Genomic DNA, 14093 nt, shown 5'->3' with positions numbered 1-14093 from the left:
AGCTTTGACGGTGTGGTGAATGAATTAGAACCAGACATCCTGAGGAGTGAGGTGGAATGGGCCTTAAGAAGCATTGCTAACAACAAGGCAGCAGGAGACGACGGGATCCCAGCTGAACTGTTTAAAATCTTAAAAGATGATGCTGTCAAGGTGATGCATGCCATTTGCCAGCAAATATGGAAAACACAAGAATGGCCATCAGACTGGAAAAAATCAACTTATATCCCCATACCAAAAAAGGGAAATGCGAAAGACTGCTCAAACTTCCGTACAGTGGCCCTTATTTCTCATGCCAGTAAGGTAATGCTCAAGATCCTGCAAGGAAGACTCCAGCAATACATGGAGCGAGAGTTGCCAGATGTTCAAGCTGGGTTTAGAAAAGGTAGAGGAACGAGAGACCAAATTGCCAATATCCGCTGGATAATGGAGAAAGGCAGGGAGTTTCAGAAAAACATCTACTTCTGCTTCATTGACTATTCTAAAGCCTTTGACTGTGTGGATCATAATAAATTGTGGCAAGTTCTTAGTGGGATGGGCATCCCAAGCCACCTTGTCTCTCTCCTGAGGAATCTGTACAAGGACCAAGTAGCAACAGTCAGAACTGACCACGGAACAACAGACTGGTTCAAGATTGGGAAAGGCGTACGGCAAGGCTGCATCCTCTCACCCAACCTTTTTAACTTGTATGCAGAACACATCATGCGCTGTGCGGGGCTGGATGAATGCAAAGCTGGGGTGAAAATTGCTGGAAGAAACATTAACAACCTCAGATATGCAGATGACACCACTCTGATGGCCGAAAGCGAGGAGGAGTTGAGGAGCCTTTTATTCAAGGTGAAAGAAGAAAGCGCAAAAGCCGGGTTGCAGCTAAACGTCAAAAAAACCAAGATTATGGCAACAAGAATGATTGACAACTGGAAAATAGAGGGAGAAACCGTGGAGGCCGTGACAGACTTTGTATTTCTAGGTGCAAAGATTACTGCAGATGCAGACTGTGGCCAGGAAATCAGAAGACGCTTACTTCTTGGGAGGAGAGCAATGTCCAGTCTCGATAAAATAGTAAAGAGTAGAGACATTAGACTGGCAACAAAGATCCGCCTAGTCAAAGCCATGGTCTTCCCTGTAGTAACCTACGGATGTGAGAGCTGGACCTTAGGGAAGGCTGAGCGAAGGAAGATCGATGCTTTTGAGCTGTGGTGTTGGAGGAAAGTTCTGAGAGTGCCTTGGACTGCGTGAAGATCCAACCAGTCCATCCTCCAGGAAATAAAGCCCGACTGCTCACTGGAGGGAAAGATACTAGAGACAAAGTTGAAGTACTTTGGCCACATCATGAGGAGACAGGAAAGCCTAGAGAAGACAATTATGCTGGGGAAAGTGGAAGGCAAAAGGAAGAGGGGCCGACCAAGGGCAAGATGGATGGATGGCATCCTTGAAGTGACTGGACTGACCTTGAGGGAGCTGGGGGTGGTAACGGCCGACAGGGAGCTCTGGCGTGGGCTGGTCCATGAGGTCACGAAGAGTCGGAGACGACTGAACGAATGAACAACAACAGGATTTCTGGGAGTTGAAGGCCAAAACATCTGGGCACCCACAGATTGAGAACCCTGTCCTAGCATTTCTGCCTTTCAGTGGTTCAGTATTTTTATTTAAGATGGCTATTATCTCTCTCTTTCTGTCTCTCTCTGCCTGCCTGCCTGCCTCTCTCCCACTCCTCACATGTACAGTAGCTGGCAAAACCAGCAAAAGAATGTATTATTACAGGAAACCATTAGATGACTAGCTATTGTATCAACCATAATGTGATCCCGCCAGTCCAGCTATTGGGCATCCTTACAAATATGCTCAATACGCATGGTTAGGTCCAGTCAGAACTCTCGGAATTCAGAATTAATTTGGATTAAATACCTTTTTGAAGCAATTTTTTTCTGAATCCGGAAGTATCCTTGCCCTTCTGAAGCCAATGTCGCATTTGTATTCCGACTCAGGAAGTGAGTCAGAAATGATTCAGCGTTTGGAGGCAAGCAGCAGTTTGCATGCTGGGAAAGTGAATGCGAAGGGTGAGCTGGGAAAGTGAATGCGAAGGGAGTTTGGGTGGATGTTTTCTACCACAGTGGCAAGTTTTGTCAGTAGTGGTCTAAAAAGGAGGGAGAGGGAATCCACAGAATTTGGCCCTGTTCCATTTGCAGTTTTTCATGTATTGCGCAATCATGCCCGCCATTAACAAAGCAATTTGGAAATTTCAGAAAATTCAGAAAATTCCAACTTCTTTCCAGAAAAATTCAGAAATCAATTCCGAACTGACTTGTCAGCGCCCCTTATATCCGAAACGAGTTTTGAACCATTTTTTTCCTTGATCAAACAAGCCTAATGCTCAAATATATCATGAATATCATGCATTCTTATAGGTGTCTCTGGAATGCAATTTCCAGCTACCATATTCAGCAGAAGAACGCTGGGTTTTTGTCAAGACTTCAGATAATGTGAAGAGAGAAAGGAGAAAGCCTGAAATGTAACTCCTTGCCAAAAAAAAAAAAGACTCCTCTAAAGAAAGGATCGAAAGAAACATAACAGACAGAGCCTTAAATGTGCTTACCTTCCCCCTGAAGTGGAACAAAAGCTCAACACCTAATGCAACTGTCTGAACAAACTGTCCCCTAGACAGTGAATGTTTCATGGAGGGACTCCTAAACTCTGCAGACATACCATTCACACACTTTGTGTGATGCCCGATTAATGCCAATCTACAAGACACCTAAACATGCAAGGCTGTATGCATGTAATGTTCCCTGCATGGAAGTGCAAATACTGATTAAATATAGTTTCTATCCTGATAGCATGAGACATATATATGTGTATGCATAAGTAAGTAGGTCTATTTACATATTGGCTTGGAGAACATGACCACATAACATGTAGTCATGCTATCATACTGAAGAGAGTTAGCCCTTGCTTTTCAGAATAAAGAACAAGACTTCTCTGTTACAGCAAGAACAGCCTTAAGCACAGTAACAAGCAGAGGTTTACTGTTGTTAGCTGCATTGAGTATTATCTTTAATTAGTAGACTAGGGTCTAAATACCCTAAAGGCACCAAAATCCATCTGTTCTTAGAAGTTAGGCAGGGTCAATTCTGGTTAATACCTGAATGAGAGAACTGGCAAAATATTCTATGAGTAGTTCTTGCCTTTAAAACTATATGCAATTCTGAAAAGTAAATATTTCTATACAATTTCCCCATTGTATTGAAATACTATTAATCCATTCCAGCCTCTCGAAGCCCCCCCCCATTTTTGTTATATGCTTTGAAATAAGAAGATTTACTTTATAAATAACAAATAATGTATAAATGCACTTTCACAAGAAACAATTAAAAAAGAAAGATTAATTTTAAAATGGTAGAAACACAAAGTTGTGCCAAGGAAGCTCAAAGCACAAAATGAAGAGGCAGAAGCATCATTTTCTTTATATTGTATTTATTCCAGCCTCCCTCCCTCTCTTGCTCTCTCCCCTCCCACCCTCTCTCTTCCTGAAGCCAAAAAGAAAAGGAATAAAAACTCACACAAAATCAACTAACCCATAGTTCCTCAAAGCGCAAAGTGGATAGCAATCTCCCAAAGAAGACAAGAGCATGAGGCATGGAGTCCGCTGCCTTGAGGGCCTAAAGCCCTGGACTTACTAGCACTCCCTCTTAACTCAAAATGTCATTTGTATGTCAAAGCAAAACCTGGGCCGAGTGGCAGCTCTCAACTCAAAATGCTCTTAAGTTAGGATGCTCTTAAGTAGAGGTTCCACTGCAATTGGCGACATACTCTTCATGTTAATTGATGTCGGTGAGTTGTTACAATTGAAACCACCCTGCAAACCTTAAATATTTGTGTAAAATCGCTTCTTTCTTTTCATAGAAATATGCTGCTTATGTTTTAAGATAAGTAAGTAGCACAAATAATTTCATCAAGTTCAAATAGCTGAGATTTTACTTGCATTTGGTTGCAAAGCACATGTCATGAGCACAAACAAATAAAAATGTGTACATTAAGCTGATACTTTTTAAGCAAAAAGGGAATTTATTACAGGCCACAAGCTGGGAGATCTTCATAAGCAACAACACATGAAGTACTGAACAAAGCAGAACAGCTCATTAGGCAAAATTGACTAATAAACCCTTGATGACCTCAGCTTCAGCTTTAGATTGCAACTGCGTTCTAGCAACTATATATGGCATAGGTTTTCCTCAACATTTTCATTCTGAGTTCAATGGAAAACTGGCCTGGAACATGCAATGTGACTACTGAGTTTTAGTCTTCAATTTCCCTTTGTTAAAAGGCAAAAACAACATGCTGAACACGGGAAAGTGATATTAAACCATGCTGCCATCAGATAAATTTATTCAAGGCTATAAAACAGGATATTACTCTACTGTAGAGTTTTCATATAGGAATAGTTCTGAAAAAATATCAAAGGTGCTTATAGGTACAAAAGGTGCTTAGAGGTATAAATTTATATTATTTATAAAATAATATAAATCTTATTTTATAAGATTCATATTAAAAACTAAAACAAAATAAATACAAGATGCAAATAGTTATCATCTCTTTGGAATTCTTATTAACAATGTCCAGAGACTTACACCTTGGTAAGTCATTTCAAAGAGCAACTTGCTGAAGGAAATAGACAACACAATTCTGGAACAGAAATGGTTAATGTGCATTTCTCCAGAAATTACTGGATAGCAATTCTCATCATCCTCTCACAACTGACTATGTTGGCTAGGGCTAATAGGAGCTGCTGTTCTACAAAATTGGGAAAGCCACAAATTTCCCATCCCTGCTATATATCCATTTACAATCTCTGCAAGAGAAGGGGGGGGGGGGGGGAGGAGAACATTCCAGATACATTAATTAATTGTTAGTCTTAGTATTGAATAAATGAGAACTAAGGAAATGAACTCTTACATATATTCTATTGCTGTCTTCACAAAAGGATTTCCAGCAGAAATTGGTTTCTCAAAGGCATCAAATAATTGAAACACTACCAAAATCCATAAAAAAACCCCATAACCATGCACAGAGGTAGAAATTATCATTTTTCCCTGTCACAACAGAAAACTTTCAGCCTTATATGTAGTTTGTACAAGTATGAAACAAGTTGGATTATTTCAGTATATCTAAAGGATTAGTAAAGAAAACTGGATAACATGGAACATCCTAAATAAAGATCTTCAGTATTTCCATAAAAACCACCATTATGTTTGAATATGTGAAACAGTAGATAAGAACATGGGAAAATGTCACATACAAAGCTCATCTCCGCATTCCCTGTAAACAAATAGCACACACATAAAATGAAACTGTTCTGCATACACCATGGTTTTAGTTTACATAAGGAGAGCCCTCCTGGATCAAACCAAATACCTATTTGCTTCAATATTCTGTTCCCACGGTAATGGATATGAACACAGCAGCATTCTCCCAAGGACTGGTATTTACAAGCATATGGCACCTGATATTAGAAATAATATATAGTCTTAAGGACTAGTACCTTTTCTGCCAGCTGGGAAGCAACTAGATTTTGAATTTTCAAAAAGTGGATCAAGCACTGTATGCTTCTTTATCTCAGCATTCCTAGGGCCAGGTCTTTGTGCAACTTGGAACCACTATGTGAATGTCTGTTGCCTGTTCTCAGGCACCATCTTGTGACTAAATAGTCTGTATGGCCGCAGCCGCAGACATCTTTCCCCCTCTTTGTCTTTCAGTTCTTGCTTCATTTACCCCCTGGTCTGAAGAACTGTCCTTGAAAATCAGAAAGCTTGGGCACTATTTTGTGACATTTTGCTAAGCCTAATAAGTTTGGCTTATTAGTTTGATCTCTCATTCCCTCTCTAGACTTCTTCGCACGGTGCATTTTTGCCCCAATTTGCCACTTTTGTGTGTGGCTTGGACAGGGACTGCCGTGTGCCATCACACGGTGCAAAGCAGCCCCGCCTACATTCCTCCCAATGTGGAATGGGAGGAATTTCGGCGCTTCCTCCTCCACCACAGGGAGGAAAGTGTTGATTGGGTAGTTCCAACGGAGGTACCCACACTTTCCTCCCCTTTTTTAATGTGTGATGGCAGAAAGAGCGACAGGGCAACACACGTTGCCGCACGTTGCCACACACTGCCACCCTTTCTGCCATCTGATGGGAGAGGGAAAGGGTGCCAGCACACCCTGTTCTGTCCCCACCATGTAATAGAGGAGGAGGGATGGCACGAGGGGCACCACAAACCACCCTGCTCACCTTCCCTTTAGCGGTACAATGCCGTGGTCTGAAAGAATGGGCCATGTGAAGAGGTTCTCTGTCTCTCTGTTTGTTGCATTATATGTTCTTTATTATTCCTAGAAATGTTATTCCTTATTATACTTCACCAGTTTTGGTCATCCTGTATTCATTTATGGCAACATTTAGTAAAGGAGAGGAAAATTGATGTTGTTAAAAAGTCTACTATATTTATTAGCAAATAATGATGATTCCTTTACTCCACCTGAAACCAGAGTTCTGTGACCAGTTATGGAAACAGTCTTAGGGTCTCAGGTCTTACTTCCTCCAATCAACTTCCTGATTTCTGTAGGACACAAAGGAGGTGCAGCTTGGAAAGTTACTTTTCGAAAGTAACACATTTCCATCACTTATTATACTGGACAAGTACTCTAGTATTATCACTCATTTCATTATTATGTGACATGTAACCCATTTTATTACTTGTTGCCTTTTGCTACTTTTAAATAAAGCCTTAGAACTGGCAAAAAAACTTTGAAAGCTCTGTTTCAGGTGTTTCCAAAAATCAATACAAACATACTTAAATGCAATTATAAAAGTAACCAGAAGCATAATTTGCTACAACGCTGCGATCAATTGTTCCCGTTCATGACATTGCATTTATGAAATGTAACTCCATTCTTCCCTTATCATCAAGTGAAGTAACCTGTGTAGTTAACTGCATTGTGATTTTTTACAGAGTGAATGGGAACTATCAGAAATTATGGTCCTTCTCATCTGCACACAGAAAACTCCTCTGGATAAAAATCTCTACCATTCAAAGAAGGGACTATCTGGTTACAAGGCTATACAGTCTTGGTTTCAAAGAAATGAAAAATGTAGCTGCTTTTATTGGCTCCACCTCAACAAATTACCAAGGGCAACAATACAGAACAATACATCTATGCATACAAACTGATGGATTTTAAAAGTTTAAGTGTGATTTTAAAATGAAACAAACAGAGATGACATAATATCCCTTGGTTTTAAAGGATGATATTCAATGCACATCCATGAGGCTCCCTTAGATGAAGAAAATAATTTTATAAACAAATTAGGATAGAATAGACAATATTCCAGAGATTTCAAATGTAATAGATTAACACCAGAGTACATAACCTGGAATAAAACTATATGTATATTTGCATTAATGTAAGCACTATTAAACACAGTTGGGTTGAAATTTAAGTACACAAGTATAACTTTAAGAGAGCATTAAGCACACAAGTTCATGAATGCAGGGAACTAAATGAGAGTTACTCATTATTCCTATTAACATGTGACCATATGATGGAACATTGCATTCAAAGTCAAACCTTGCCAATAAGCCATGGATTATTGCTAAAAACCCACAAACCCATGTTGACTGAAGAAGAAAACACTGTGTAAAAACCTTTTTCAACTTCTTTCTGCACTCTTCAACAAAGTCAGGTTTTCTTCCCTATTAATATCATGTACACCTAATATTTCTGTGACTCACAGTTAAATATTACTACCACAAACTTGACTTTTACTATATTTGTGTGTGCAAAGGGGAAGGGGAGAAGAGAGAATGAGCTCTTGTCCTTCACTGCAGGCTAAAACAAAAGCAAACTGCTTTGCCTGCTCACACATATATTGGCTTATATCTGTGAGATGTTGGAGGATATGATACATGAAATTAAGTGATCCCTTTTCTCATCCTATATCTTTGCCAGTCAGTTTCACTTAACAGTTTTCAGCTATGAAATACTGGAGGATATCTGACCTCATGAATTTCATTAGGTTTTCTTAAGCAGCAAATAATACTCAGAGATGGTTTGCCCTTGTCTCCTTTTTTTTTGGAAAATTAAAATAATGCCACTTAAAAAATAAAAAGCTACAACTATCCTTTTATTTAGGGCAAGTAGTTTTGCTGTTGTTATATAATATTAAGTTGGCCGTATTCATGATTTATAGTTTTAGAAAATTATAACACTCTGTAACTGGCCAGCAAACTGGGATTAGCCAGAAATAGGAGAAATCCATGATAACCATCCATTATGGTCTTGTAAAATGTTTATTTGTGTGGATACTGTTCAAAATAAACATACAAATCAAAGTATTGAAATCTCTGTTATTTTAAACTCTTCTTTAACAAAATATCATATTAATTCTCTTAAACGGAGCATTCTGACCTGGATAATAAAATAATAAAAACACTGTGAAATCCTTTCATCATTATCATAGAATTCATGCTCATGTTCCATGGACTTCCCAAATTCCGCAAGGACCATTGCAGGGAAGAAGACTACAAAATCCAAGTACTGCACAATCCCCACATTCTTGAATTTACTGTGGAAACAGAAAACTGTGGAGAATAGCAACATTATTGAAATGAACACTTTCATGATCTCTCTTCAAATATCTAAGTCTTTTTTTCATCCATTAACTCCAAGTCAAAAGATCACCACTCCATATCCAAGGTAGTTATATGAGGTAAAGCTTTTCCCCTGACATTGTCCAGTCGTGCCCAATGCCTCATCTCCATTTCTAAGTCGAAGAGACAGCGATGTCCGTAGACACCTCCAAGGTCATGTGGCTAGCATGACTGCATGAAGCTCCGTTACCTTCCCACCGAAGCAGTACCTATTGATCTACTCACATTTGCAAGTTTTTGAACTGCTAAGTTGGCAGAAGCTGGGGCTAACAGAGGGAGCTCATGCCGCTCCCCGGATTTGAACCTGTGACCTTTTGGTCAACAAGTTCAGCAGCTCAGTGCTTTAACCCACTGCGCCAATGTGGGCTCCAGATACAAATCATAAATGAAAAGGAAGTCTCACAAGTTATTTGCACACATTGAACAAATTCAGAGCCTCACTACTTATAGTACCATCCTAAACGTGTTTACTCTGAAGTAAATCCTATGGAGCTCAACAACAGGACTGACTCATAAACCTTTGCAAACTTGATTTCTTAACTGAAAAAGCCAAAGGGTTTAAAGATTTTTATAAAGAAGATTATCCAGAGATTTTAATGTGATTTTTTCCATTTTCTTTATGTTTTATAAGGTGGGCAATTGGAATTTTATTTAACAATTGCTTAAAAAAAAACCTCTCAACTTAATTACTGCAGGCATTATGTCTCAGGAATAAGTTCTGTTAAGCTTGACTGGGCAGACATCCAAGTAAACTTATTTTTGATCAGAATGCCAATTTCCCAATAGCTTCCATCAGTGCATTTGTTCATTTTCTCTGTGTCACACTAAACAGCAAGTTTACAGGATCCCTCCTCCTCCTCCCCTCTGCTTCTGGAATATTTTCTATAAAGGGGTAAGAATGTTTCCAAGGAAGAAAAAAGAAAAGGGAATAAAAAAGGCCTGTGGTTTTACTTTTTATTCCAAATGTATAAAAATAATAACAATGGAAAAACTACATGAACTTCCTATTACATGTTGAACTACTCTGGCTGAAATTTCTTGTGGGAAAGAAAAATTATCGCAATAATTTTAGACCCCAGTTTAAGGTGTGTCTACTCAAAATGAAGTCTTTGTGAGTTCATAGAGCTTATTGTTAAGATGTTTCATAGGCTGCTAGAGGAACAGATGTAAAACATCATGCCATAATAAATCCAGTACAAAACAGTACTTCTGGTGGCACCGTTAAGATGCCACAACACTATTGTTTTGGTATTGCTCGGATCCTCAATAAGCAACTTGAGTAATTATTAGTAATTCAGAAACAATTAACATCTGTATTCTAAAATATGTTTGCATACTGACTTCTGTGGTTGATAACCAAGTCCATTTGGGTTTCTTCAAAGACTCCTTTCAATTTCACAGGTCTGACTTTTAACTCATTGAGCAATCTTGTTGGCCAGCATGCATAAGCTAGTATTACCTTTCGTCCACCACAAACACTGCGCAGCCATTCTCTACTTTGTGGGGAATGGGCAGAATCGCAGAAGCAGACATGAAATGATGATAATCAGCACTGAGATTTACCAGGCTCGTCTGGGTGGCTCAGCACTTCTGTTATTATTTCACACATGGCTATAGGGATGCAAACAGATCCATCTGTGATCTTGCCCATTCCCCCTAAACAGGGAATGGTCATGCTATATGTATATATATTTGTTCAGAGGCTGTTCAGTAAACCCAGGGGTATACAGTTCATGCTAGCGTAGGGCCACCTCACTCAGGGAATTGTGGTCACTGGGCTCCAATTTTATAAGCTAATGGCAAATAAAACATAAATCCATGGTAGATGTGGGCTGATCTCTGATTGCATCTCCAGGAGTAAGCTGTGTCTTTAGCCATTCTGTACTTATGTAAGGAGAACCAGCATGGTATAGTGGTTTAGGTATTGGGCTAGGAAAGTTGTGGAAACCTACCAGATGACCTTGGAGAAGTCATACTCTCTCAGACTCAAATGAAAGCAACAGCAAATCCCTCTGACTAAATCTTGTCAAGAAAAACATCATAACAGCACTGCCTTATGATCAGTGTCAAATCAGAAACAACATTAAGTCAAAAACAAGACTTGACAAAGACACAACTTGAAAATATACAAAATCAATAGCAAGGAGATATCCAGTACTCTCCTATACATATAAAGTATGCAACACTTAAAATAAGAAGGTTTGATTAGTTTTGCCTGTGATAATTGTCCAGTACAAAACATTACTTTAATGTATGAAAAATAGGAAATAAAACAACAAAACAAGATGTAAGGAAGTACCCAATGCCTTCTTATGGTTCCCCATCTGAATGCAGCCAGTGATGGTGCAATGGGTTAAACCCTTGTGCCGGCAAGACTGCTGACTGACAGATAAGCGGTTCAAATCTGGGGAGAGTGAATTGAGCTCTCTCTTTCTGTCAGCTCCAGTTCCCCATGTGGGGACATGGCAAAAGCCTCCCACAAGGATGGTAAACATCAAACATCTGGGCATTCCCTGGGCAATGTCTTTGCAGATGGCCAATTCTCTCACACTAGAAGCAAGTTGCAGTTTCTCAAGTTGCTCCCAACACGAAAAGAAAAATCTGCATGCAGAGCAATAGGCTGTGCAATATATCTAGGACTGCCAGTCTGGATCTAGGATGTACCTCATGTAATTTTATCTTAAGAGTTCTCAGAGCAAGTCATGTTGCCATAAAGTTCCATCATGACTAAAGAACCTGCCCCTCTTCCCTCACTCTTACAAACCACAACTGTTAGCCACAGCTATTTCCACCCAAATTGCTGGAGCTAAAAGGAGGGATGGGTGACAAGATCAGAACTCAGCAAAAAGAATAGCTTTGGTCTGCTCTGAGCCTCCCCTTCTGTATCCAATGGCAAGACAATAGATAGAGGACTTTACATTGACCGCTCTGACATCTGTTATGGTATAACATCACAGAAGCCCTGTCACAGATCCAATCTGGCAACTCTAGTCATGCAGCGGTGACCTATTGTACTAACCTACTGTTCTGCAAGCTGATAAGGAACCATTTGTATAAGAGGGTATAGAGAGACTGGAAGGGCAATTGGAATATTGTCTCTGCCTTTGTAAGACTGAACAGAATCATGGTCACAAAGTGAAAGAGAAATGTTGAAAACCTCACTTCTTTAGCTATATTCTAGGCCTCTCATCTGATTTTTCACTTTTAAACTTTTAAAAAGTTAAATTTGTAACTTTGGTACCTGGTGAAATTAAATGTAGACAATGATTCAGGCAATATCCTACTCAACTGCTCATGCGATTGCTTCTGTTAACCAGAGTAAATCTCCTGGATCAATGGAAACTTGGTGAGTCAACACTTATATAAGTGCCAGTGACTCAGATAGTTCACTCTATTGTACATATGTAGGCTTACTAATATTAGGAGCAGAAAGGCAATTACATATCTAACTTTTTTCAACATGTTTTTATTTGTATTCATATTTAAGATAATTTAATAATTTTAACAATATGCATTAAAGTTCTTCATGTTCTGTAGCAGGGATTCTTTATCTCAAATAGTAGCTTTAGGTTATTTCAACACAAAATTTCTAGCCGGATATAGGATGAGACAATCACTATTAAACTGTACTTTTAAGATATAGTATCATTGCCATTAATAGACACACATACTGACAAATAAGTAGGGGAAACACATATAACTTTTTTCTTCTTCACAGAATAATAAAGAAGCTTAACTGACCTCTAGTGGATAATGTACAAAATGCCTTTCTCTAAGAATTGATGAGATATACAAGTCATATACATCTCATTTGGCCTGCCAGATATTGTTGGACTCTCAGCTCTCATCAACCTCAGCCTGGCCAGTGGTCAAAAAAGGTATAGACAAGTAACGTCACAAGTTCCTCGTTTGTGTTTGCCTTAACTACTTTACAGAATAGGACTAAAATACTGCTTCAATTTTGCCTTGTACTGAAATGTGACAGTGTACTATCCACTCTCATCCAACAGGATACTCTTGAGTTGATACCATGGAATATAGCTGGATTTGTGCATAAATGGAGGTGTGAAAGATGTCCATGTATACAGTTTTTTTCAATATGTTAAAGTGGAAATATTTAATTACAATCAAGAAATGGTCAATGCAGAAGACTTCAGTTAGCTTATAATGTAAAATAATCTAAATGTAAGCATATAAGGTAAACTTTTGCTAGTAAAGAGCAAAAGGGTGGCACTTGGGATCTGCATTTTTCATTTCTATGCAGTAGGAGGCCCTTGGACTCATAATTCTGAATTATGAGCTTTGATTTGTGTCTCACAAATGCATAAGTATACCAGATGGGAAACATGCAATATGCAACAGAATTATACTCTTTTGAAAGGAAGAGCATTTAAAATTTTTTTTGAATGTATAGGAATATTTACCTTTAATTTTTCAACTTCTTCTTTATGCTCCCTCTTTAATTGCAAAATAACTGAATGGTACTCTGTAAAAAAAAGAAAAGAAATCATTTGTCAGCTCAGTGTTATAGACATTACTGATGTAACTGCAATCTCTGACTGCATGACAATAAGGGTGGCACAGCTGTAGAGTTACCGCATTGTGTTACTGTTAAGAGCCTGAATCCCAAACAGATGGATAAAGGGCTTTTTCTGTATATTATATATACATTTTGAATTCTTTTTCTGTTTTGTATTCGTGACTTGACCAGTGATTCCAGGCATGAAAGCCTTCAACAATACATTCCCTCCCTCTTTCTCTCCTTCTTTCCCTCCTCCCTTCTCTCCCTCTTCCCTCCCTCCCTTCCTTCCCTCCTTCCTCTTCTTCTTTCCTTCTCACCTTCCTTCCTTCTCCTCCCTTTTTCTTTCCCTTTTTTCTCCTTTCTTCCTTCTCTATCTCTTTTTTCCTTCCTTTACTTTCATCATTCCTTCTCTCGTTCCTTCTTTCTTTATCTCCCTCTTTCCGTCCTTCTGTCCTCTTCTCCTTCCTTCCCTGGTGGTGGATGAGGCCTCCCCACTCGCCGAACCCACCATTGTGTCGGCCGTTCCTAGCTCCTGCTCTGGCTGGAAGAGGGAGGATAGTGGGCAGTGCCTCTTATACTTGTTGTGTCCTCATGCAGGAGTGAGCGGGGCCATGTTATTCATTTGCATGCATGTGCTGTGTAGTTTTCTACCTTTTTTGAATTTTAAAGTTCTTTTCACTGTTTTTGGTGATTTTTTGAGCGATGGTCACTCCTTGGGTTAGTAGGTGTCTTATGGCCAAATTTGGTGTCATTTCGTTCAGTGGTTATTGAGTTATGTGCATCCTACAAACTTTCTCTCTCTCTCTCTCTCTACACACACACAGACACACACGCACATATATAGAAGAAAAGCAGAAAGAAACACTCTTCCTACTTGACA

General features: G+C 39.1%; 1 protein-coding gene across 3 annotated transcripts in view; it reads right to left on the bottom strand.

Moving 5' to 3' along the window:
* The window catches only part of FMN1 (formin 1), a 190066-nt gene that overhangs the window by 91301 nt on the left and 84672 nt on the right, over positions 1–14093 (bottom strand). For all 3 annotated transcript variants that reach the window (XM_060760044.2, XM_060760052.2, XM_060760057.2), the window contains one exon: positions 13116–13177. In XM_060760044.2, coding sequence (XP_060616027.2) covers positions 13116–13177 — 62 coding nt within the window. The remainder of the gene's footprint in view (positions 1–13115; positions 13178–14093) is intronic.

Source organism: Anolis sagrei, chromosome 1 (assembly GCF_037176765.1).
Source record: "Anolis sagrei isolate rAnoSag1 chromosome 1, rAnoSag1.mat, whole genome shotgun sequence".
NCBI classification, from domain to species: domain Eukaryota; kingdom Metazoa; phylum Chordata; class Lepidosauria; order Squamata; family Dactyloidae; genus Anolis; species Anolis sagrei.
This window is presented reverse-complemented; position numbering and strand designations above follow the sequence as displayed.